The sequence below is a fragment of the Ornithorhynchus anatinus genome, chromosome X2, assembly GCF_004115215.2.
Source record: "Ornithorhynchus anatinus isolate Pmale09 chromosome X2, mOrnAna1.pri.v4, whole genome shotgun sequence".
Classification (NCBI taxonomy): Eukaryota; Metazoa; Chordata; class Mammalia; order Monotremata; family Ornithorhynchidae; genus Ornithorhynchus; species Ornithorhynchus anatinus.
In genome coordinates, this window is record NC_041750.1 from 9,043,752 (window position 1) to 9,053,292 (window position 9,541).

The 9,541-nt window shown below is 57.8% G+C and overlaps 1 protein-coding gene across 4 annotated transcripts in view; it reads right to left on the reverse strand.

Annotated features, from left to right (window-relative positions):
* Positions 1-6,396, reverse strand: part of NFIX (nuclear factor I X) — a 122,622-nt gene extending 116,226 nt beyond the window's left edge. For all 4 annotated transcript variants that reach the window (XM_039910459.1, XM_039910457.1, XM_039910458.1 and 1 more), the window contains exon 1: positions 6,318-6,396. In XM_039910459.1, the coding sequence (XP_039766393.1) occupies positions 6,318-6,344 (27 nt within the window). In that variant the 5' untranslated portion in view covers positions 6,345-6,396. The remainder of the gene's footprint in view (positions 1-6,317) is intronic.
* Positions 6,397-9,541: the final 3,145 nt, after the last annotated feature.

The window sequence follows — 9,541 nt, forward strand, 5'->3', positions numbered from 1 at the left end:
CACACACACACACACACATACCCCTCTCCCTCCAGCCCCAGATTCGAGTCCCGGCCGCTCTTCTCGGGGGGCCTCGTCTCCCTACTCCTTGTCCTGACCCCCGCCCCGGCTATTTTGTGAACCTTCAATCTCTCTTCCAGGGCCCCAGCTCTACCCCTGTCCACTTTCCCCTGGTGAACCGCCCTCTCCTATATCCCACTCCTGATGCTCCCCGACTACTCCCTCTAGTTGCCTAGGGGGGAACTGTCCAAAACGGGGGTCCCTAGGGGGAGAGGGGAGGGAGGTCCTGGCAAGGAGAGAGAGGAGAGGCGGGAGGTGGGGGGGGGGAGCGCCCAGCTGTGTCGGCGGGAGGCGGGGTGAGCAGGGGAAGGGGGGTATAGGGGGAGTCGGGGGCGCTGATTTGCACAAACATCACAACAAAGACAAACATGTCTCAGCGGTGTCAACACCAACACCAACCCGACACTCCAGGGGGCTCCCTGCTTCCTCCGCTCTAAATCCCCGCTCCCTTCCCCAGAGCCAGAACTCAGTCCCAGCACCGGGCGCGGGGGAACGGGCTTCTGTAAAATGTCGACCAGACCCCCATCCGTTCGGACAGTCCGAAGGCAGAGGGATGGACAGGATGGGGGAGAGGTTGATCCCCGGGAGAGCTCCAATTTACACAGGGGCTTGACTTTATGGAAAGTTGGTGGGAAGGAGGGTGTCGTCGCTGGATCTTTGTGTCTGTGCTCGCTGCCAGTGTGTGAGACTGTCTGCCTGAGTGGCACGGCTGAGTGCGTGTCTGGGTATATATGTATGCATAAGGGGGTGGGTTCCTCGGGGTGTGTTTATTTGTGAGTCTGAATATCTGTGCGGGGTTGTCCGTGTGTGTGGATCTGTACTTGACTCCCTGTGCCAGTGATTCTATTCGTGCGTCTGTGCTTGTCTGCATATCTGCGCAGTTACCTGTGTGTGTTTCTATAGGTGTGTGTATGTGTGAGGGGAGGAGTGCCTGAGGGTACACATAAGTGCACCACCGCACTTATGTACTTTCCCTTATACTTTTCCATTTCCCTTGGCCGTAATTGATTTTAACGCCCGTCTCCCCTTCTAGATTGTCTGCTCCTTGTGGGCAGTGAACGGATCTACCAACTCTGGCGTACAGTATTCTCTCCCAAGTGCTCTGCACCCAGTAAAGTGGATTAACTGGTTGATCGATCTGTGACGGAAGGCCCTTGGATGTACGTTTCCTTGTATACCTGTGTGTGTATTTGAGGAGGAGGTTGTACCCGCGTGTGTCTAGCTGTGTCCTTATATACTTGTGTGTTGGGCTGGTGGCCGGGGGTTGGAGCTGCCGGCGAGTATATAGCTGGGTCCGTATGTACTCCGCCGTGTGTTTAACTCGGATCCGCTTCTACATTTCTTTCCTGGATCAGAACGATTCATGTTTTCCCCCGCACTTTCCCCCTGCAGCTAAACAGGCGGTGGGATTGGAATTGGGGAAGGGAGGGGGTGCTGCTTGGCTTCCTCAGGCAGTCCCTAACCCGTGTCCCCATCCCGGTTCTGATCTGCCCCCATTCCTCCTCCCCTTGCCCTGTTCTCGCTGATCTTTCCAGAAAAGCTTTTTCACTCCGATCAATAATTCAACGGCCCAGCCGGCCCCCCGGAACCTGCTCCTGGACCCTAGCCCCGGGCCCTACTCCCATCCTCCTGTCAACCGTCCCGGCTTCGCTCCCCCTTCCTTCCACCCCGCTCCCCGCCATTCTCCTGGGCCGGGGCCTCGGGGTTCCGACTCCTCGCTCGCTCCCAGCCCTTTTCATTCATGCACTGACTCTAACTTGAAACCAATTTGGGGTTTAGAATCAGAGGGGAAAAGGAGAGAAGTCTCCGTTCCCTGCATACAGCCGGGTGCAACCGCGACCTACCGAATGACAGAAGGATTGACCGGCGGCGGACCGAGGGACAGGAGGATGGACTGGGAAACAGGCGAACTGACTGAAGGACGGATCGAAGGGCAGGCGGACTGATCGTAGGGCGGACGAACTCGAGGGACTGGCTGACGGCGGCCCTGACTTCCCGGCTGGCGAAGCTAACTGGGAGGGAAAGGTTTAAAGAAGGGGGCAGAGAGCAGGAGCAATTCCCCAGATAATCCGCCCGGTTATCCCTTCGCGGTTCATCCTGGGAACATCTCCTCCTCCCTGAGTCGCTTGGGGGACTGGGGCCACTTCTCTGGCTCTTCCGACTCAGAAACGAGCCTGCTCCGGACCTGGAGAATTAAAAAAAATAACGGGCCAGGCCCGGGGCCTCCCGAGCACGGCCCGTGGTACCGGATTGCTCGGATGGGCTCCGGCCTAAGAGTGTCCAGGCCTCAGTTGAGTTCGGGAGTCCCGATCCGAGCTATGTGTATGGGGGGGGGGGGTGTCGCCTGAGGGGGGGGGGGGACGGTATCGTGCTGGGAAAGGGAAACGGAGAAGGGAGTGAGGAAGGCTCCCCAGGTCACTCAAAGCCCAGGATATTTGCCCGATTGGAGCTCGCCTGAACCTGTCCCCCTGCCCCCCTCTCCCCCACCCCCCCGCCACACCTAGCTTTTCTCGCTGGTTCTATCTATCGGTCTCTCTGGGTCTCTTGATAGGGTCTGTTCAGATTATAAGGAAAATTCTGGCCAAAAACAGCCTGTCCTCAGTAATCCAGCGTTGGGCCCAGTGCACGGCACATAGTAAGTGCTTAACAAATACCACAATTATAATTGTAATTATTATAATTATAACGATGATGATGACGATAATGATGATTACGTCCATCGGCCTGAAATACTAGATTACCTTTTGGCCTGAGTGACCTGAGTAATTCGCGATGTAGACCCATAGGCTCTATCTCTGTGTCTCTAACTTCCCGTTTCCTTGTACTTTTCTCTGGGGGGGGGGGGGTGTAATTGCTTTTCTTTCTTAAAAAATGGTAAAATCCCGTCCCATTCCCCTCCCCACCCCGCTTAAACCGCCAGCCGGGTGCAGAGGAGGGAATCCTAGAAATTCAATGTACGGTTCCCACCGATCTAAAGGGTGACAGGGAATCTGGCCCACACAGGGCAGAGAGAAGCGGGATAGAGAAGGGCCGGGACTAGGAGAGGGACCGAGGCCTGAGACTTCCCAGCTTTCCCTTCCCCGAACCAAGGTGCTTCCCTCACTTTTTCCATCCACCAGCCCGAGGAAGAATTAATATTTTATTTCTAAAGCTCTTTTGAAATCTAAGCAGGTGAGAGCGGCTGGGCCGGGCCGAGCCACCCCCCCCCCTTCCCTCTCACCTCTGTCCCGCTTCCTCCCGTCGCCGCCCCCTCCCGTTGATGGGAGGGGAGCGAGAGGAGGTAAGAGGTAACTGGTATATGTGTGTGTTATGGGGGTGGGAAGGTAGTGGGGAAGACGGCCGGGATTTCCAAATCGAAATAACTCACGATTGGTAAAGGCAGTAATATTGAGAGAGAGAGAGAAGAAAGAGGGGAAAGGAAAGAAGGAATAGAAAATAACAGGTAATTTAGAGCGCCTTGAAAAGAAAAATACAGAGTGGGGAAATGGGTAATTAGGAAGCGGCGAGGCCAAGCTCGCCCACAAAGCACCCAGCGCTGGGGGGCGCGGCACCCCCTTCCCTGGCCCAGAAGAGACGCGCTTTGGGCCGATGGGATGTGAGCGAGTATTTTCTGCTCGTGGAAGCGGCCTTGGGAGCAGTGGGCGAGCTGGGCTTTTTGTGGGCAAATAGCCGACCTCTGCTCGAGCGGTGGGTTCCAAGAGAGTCCGCGCAGAGAAGAGGCCCAGCCGCCGCTGCCAGACCCAGACAGGAACGGGGAATGGAAGAAGGGGCAGCGGTATTTGGGTGACACGGGGAGAAGGAGTCAATTAGTCAGGGCTGTGCTCCCTGAGAGACAGGGGGGAGCCAGGACCAGGGAGGCTGAGAGTAATCAGGTGACCGCCGACTTCGAGGATCAGGCCAGGGCAGTAGCAAACTTTCCCTAATCGTGGAGGTCCGGAGGATAAAGGGGACTCCATCGTGGGGGAGAGGGAGGAAACTGGGAGCATGCACACCCTCGAGAGGCCCTCCCTACAGTCATTTATGCTCCCTCTTACGAGAAAACCAATTCGCCCCCACCTCACTAATTCAGTAACTCCAGTTGCTGGGAAGGCCCTACCTCTTTCCCCCCCAGTTATTAACTGAACTTCCCTGGGCTCTCGGTTTCTTCTGCCGCCTTTCCCTCCTCCCCAAACTCCGCCAAATTCGCCCTCTCTGGCCTTCCCTGCTCTCGGGTCCCGCTGGCCGGGCAGCACCCGCTGCTCCAGTCCCTCAGCTCCGCGTGAGTGGCCGGGATTCCGCGGGCCTGGCTCCCCCGTGATGTGGAAACGCCGGGTCGGAGCAAGCCCCTGCTAATCGCCCTGCGCTCCCTTGCCTTCCTCCCGCCACCTCGTCTTCTTCCAGCTCAGGTCTCCATCCGGCCCAGGCTCCAGGGCTCGGGCGGCGATTGAGGCGTGGAAGCACATACGACCGGGGATGCTCCTTGCGATTCAGTAGGGTAAACTCCTCTCCATCCTACTCCCCCCAAGACCCCGGGAAATCCCCAGCTTTCTGACACCCTCTGGCACATCTCCGGGACACGGGCGGGTCCGACCAGGCTCACCTGGGGATAGACGGACAAACGCCCAGCGAACACCCACCGGTGTGGCCCAGCCCCGGGTCCTCATACGGGCCCATGCGGCCCTGTCTGTGTACATGACACGAGACACACGTGGCGCTGTCTCTTGCCCATACCTGGGGACTTACGGTTCTGTCCGCGTATAGGACCCCGGGGCATCCAGAGGCCCGAACCTAGGTACAGATAGCAATGGGGGGAATGCCACGAATACACACATAGACTAGCATTGACAAAAAGGCACGCACACATCTCTCGCTCGCTCTCGCTCTCTCCTCTCACTCTCCCTCTCTTTCTCCCTCTCTCTCTCGCCCCACTCCGGCTCTTCTGCTCTCCTCGCCGGGGCGGCCACTTCGGTGGAGCCGGGACCAGCTCCTCCTGCGTCCAATTCCGATCCCCCGGGGTCCGAATTGGCCCCGAAATCTACGGTCCGCCCTGGGGCCGTTCTTCACGGGGTCTATCGTGCCGCTTCTGTCTCTACACGGGGGTCTGTCGCGCTCTCTATCACGGTGCCGGGAAGTCGCTGGTCCAGTCGCTATTCTCTCAGACACATTTCGGGAATGGGTGGCGAGGTAGGAGGAGGGAAGAAATGAATCCCTGGGGAGGGGAAGACGGCAGTCCCGTCCGGAATCCCTCTTACCCACATCTTCCACCCTCCGGATTATGCCAGGGGCTCAGGAGGGGGAGGATTATTTTCCCTGCATTTTGAAGAAAATATTTCTTTCCCATCTTCCTCCGGCAGGACGCGGGACCGGGAGCAACCCCAGGCTCAGCTTTCCCCTTCTCCCGCCTCTGTCGTCCCCGCGTCGGAATTTAAAGTTGGAGCGAAAAAACTTTCTGGAGGGAGCGGGCCCCGCGAGCGGGAAATGGGCAGCAAAGCCGGAGAGGCGGCTGGGCTGACGATAGGAGATCGGGGATGTGTGACCGCGGCACGGGGGGGATGAGGGTGAATTGCTCCCGGAGTGGAGCCCGGCGGGGGGGAGGGGGGAGGGCGGGGAGGGCGGCCTCCTTCCCGCTATTCCGACGGGAACCGCACTGCCGAAACCGCGGGCGTAGAGATCCCCGCCCGAGGCCGGAAAGACAGAGGGAGGTCCGAGAGCCCGGGAACTCGGGCACGGAAAGAGGGAGCCGGAGGGAGTCTAGGAGTCGCCGAGCCCGCGAGAGGGAGCTGGACGGAGAGGTGGGGGCGAGGGGGAGGCGCCGGAGTCCGAGCCGGGGCCGAGGCTGGGGTCGGAGTCTGGGCGCTCCCGGCCGCTCCCCCTCTCGTCCCCTCCCCGCCGCGGGGCCCTTCTCCTGGACTCCCCGCCGCCCCTCTTCACCCCACTCTCCCACCTCTCTCTTTCCCTGTCTCTCTCTCTCTCTTTCTCTTTTATTCCCGAAATAAATTTGGGAGAAGCGCCATTTTCTGAACTCTGCGCCCATGTGCGGAGATTATAACAAAGGGTTTGGAAACTTGCCCGCTGCTCTCCCCTCCGCCCCGCTCCGTTCCCGGCTCGGCGCGGCGCGGACGGATGGGCGGGCGGGGAGCCGGGGAGCCGAGCCGAGCCGAGCCGAGTAGGGCTGCAGGCAAGGCCCCCCCCACCCCCCTCCCCGCCTCTCCCCCCCCCCCCTCCCGAGCCCCCTCCCCATCCCCAAGGGGCGGGGGCGGCGGCTCCCGGCGGGTTACCTGGGTGAGGCAGTATGGGGAGTACATGGCTGTCGGAGGAGCCGCTCGGCCGGGGACTCGGGGAGCCGCGCTCCGGCCGCCGCTCCGGCCTCCCCCGCGCCCCGCGCCGCCGCCGCCGCCGCCGCCGCCGCCGCCGCCGCCGCCGCCGCCGCTGCCGCCGCCGCCGCCGCCGCCGCCGCCGCGGCTCTCTGGCTCGCTCGCTCGCTCGCCCTTCTCGCTCGCTCCCTCTCCTGCTCTCCTCTCCTCTCCTCTCCTCTCCTCCTCTCCTCTCCTCTCCTCTTCTCTCCTCTCTCGCTCTCTACTCCATGCCGCTCGGTAACCCCGCCTCGCCGCGCTCTCTGAAAGTGAAAGTTTAGACAAAGTTTGGAACCAAGCGCACGAGAAGGGGGGGGGAGGAAGGGAGGGAGGCAGCGGCCCAGCCCTCCCGCCCCGACCGCACCCGCTCCCACCCCCGTTGCACACACACACACACATAGGCACACGCACGCACACACACACACACACATCCCACAGAACAAACCTACACGCACGCCACACCACGAACCTACACACATCCCGCACCACAAGCTTACAGACACGGGCACACGCACCCCACGCACCCCACACTGAAATGTACACACTCCACACCGTCCCACACACATCACAGACCAATACACACTTCCCTTCGTTCACCGACACACACTCCCGACACCGAGACACGTTAATATTCATCGATCCCCTCGTATACCAACATCCTCTGACACACATTAACACACACCGCTCTCTTACCTACCTAAACACTGTTCCGCACACCCCTAAAGCACCGATGCATTGTCTCAAATCCACTCGCTTAAAACTTACCCACATATCACACATCGACACACAGACCTCAGGGACATACACCCCCACATTCACACACAACATAGTCATACATCACACGCTAACAGAAACCTCTAGCACTGATAAAACATGCTCGTATAGACCCTTCGTGTTGTCACCCCACGCACTGACACATACGCCGTATCGATCGATCATATTCACTGACCGCTTACTGTGTGCACAGCACTGTACTCTATGCTTGGGAGAATACAGTGTGAAAGGGTTGGTAGACAGGTTCCCTGCCCACAAAGGGCTTACAGTCTACAGGAGGGGACTGACGTTAAAATATATTACATATGGGGGAAATAGTAGAGTATAAGGATATTTATACAAGTGCTGTGGGACTGGGGTGAGCATCAAAGCGCTTAAGGGGTACGGAGCCAAGTGCCTAGATGACGCAGAGGGGAGGGCGGATAGGGGAAATGAGGGTACACTAACACACTCTTTACTGGAACTCACTGAAACACATTTACATATATACACACAGAAGAGCCCTGTCACTGAGTCATCTTAACACATATAGACATGCACGCATACCCTGACACACACAAACTCTCATTAAACACTATGTGTCTGTGTGTATGTGTCAGAGTGTAAATATCCCCACTGACCCTCACCGTTACCTTTTTTTTCTCCTGGGCCCTGCTTGGTGCCCCCCTCCTCCCCTTCACTTGCCCACCCTCCCCAGTTTTTATCAGGGGCGGGGGGACTTGTGAGAGCCAGCGTAGGGAGCGGGGCCTGTAGACTCAGCCACACATGTCAAGGGGGAATCATCTGGAAGGAACCCCGGCCTTCCCTGGCCAACAGGCAAGACTCAGGCACCGAATTACTTCCAAGAGAGGAAGACCCAAAAGACAACCTCCTCTCTCTCCAAAGCCTCATTTTCTGATTCACTGTCCATCCTAGACTGCATAAAACCCACAGTCTGTCCATTACCCTGGGGCTCATCAGATAGGGCCTCTGGGGATTGCCGGATAATTTTCTTCCTTCTCCCCAAAGGGACAGGTTGGAGGACATCCAACTCTGTCCTGTGGACAGTGACTGGTTCAAACTCCCTTCCCTGTCCCCTTCCCCTCTCTGCCTAACAGTAGTAGCGTTGTAGAAGAATTAGTAGTAGGTAGTAGGTCATAATAGTAGCATTTAGTAGGTGCCTAAATTGTACAAAGTATTGGACCTGGGGAAAAAACCTCACAGATGAGATATAGACACAGTCTCTGGCCCCCTGAAGGGGCTCACACTTTAAGAGTACAAGAGGGTGAGAGGGTTAGCAGTAGATTCATAAGGAAAGATGAAAACAAAAAATATGAGACAAAGACATTGATAAATACAAGAGCATCACGGCTAGAAGAGCAGAGTTTCGGGCTCCTCACGACTTAGTCCAACATCACGAAGGTCACAGCCGGAGCCACAGCCAGGGCCTTCCCAGTGTTCTAAAAGTTGAAAAGGCCTCACTCTGCCGCTGATGTTTGAGTTCTTCCCAGGATAGAGCAGGGGCTGAGGGGAATTGGGAATGCAGATGGCATAGGGAGGGGAGGGGAGGGCCTTCCTCATCCTCCTGTCTGTGAGGTGTCCAGGCCAATGGACATTTGAGGCTCAAAATTAAAGGGAATCAATGAGGGGCTCGTTGCCCTTGGGGCCTCAGTTTCCCTCCACTCCCCTACCACTCCCACTCTATACCTCTGTTTTCCCTTCTCTTCCTATCTCAATAAAACACCACACACATGCGCGCGCGCACACACACACACACACACACACCCTTCTCCAAGGGTTTAAAGGGAGAACATCCTACGGAAAGTGCCTTCTACCTCACCTCTCTCCTGGTCCTGGCCCCCAAGGCCCTTCTCCCCTGTCCCCTGCCCTAATCTGCTCTCACTTTTTCCAGGGCAGGAGGGATTGATCTTGGAATCAGACTACAAGTGGAGGATGCAGGGCCACTGTGGAAGAGAGGGTGGGGGGGGGAGGAAGGGGTAGCAGCCTGTGGGAAGTAGAATGGAGTGTGGAGACCAGGTAGGAAGAGCATGAAGGGAGGAGGACGACCTGGGGCTTCCTGTTCAGAAGGACACTCTAGTGCTGAGTCAGACCAGGGTGAAAGGTTGGGGTGGGGAACTGCTCCCCCAATCCTGGATCGGAAAGCCTGGCCAAACTGTAATCCCCTCCCCCACCTGTTTGGACTAGAGAAGGGGAGGAACAACCGGAAGGCTTACGCAGGGCCTGAAGGCTAGGATTTTCAGATGTACAACCCTTCTGGGTGGGCCAGGTTTACACGAATAAAGTGAAGTAGAGAACTGAAAGCAAGACCCAGATTTCTTGGGCCAGGGGCACCATTCCCAGGGTGGAGCCAGAGCCAGGACAATTTCTTGCCTGAA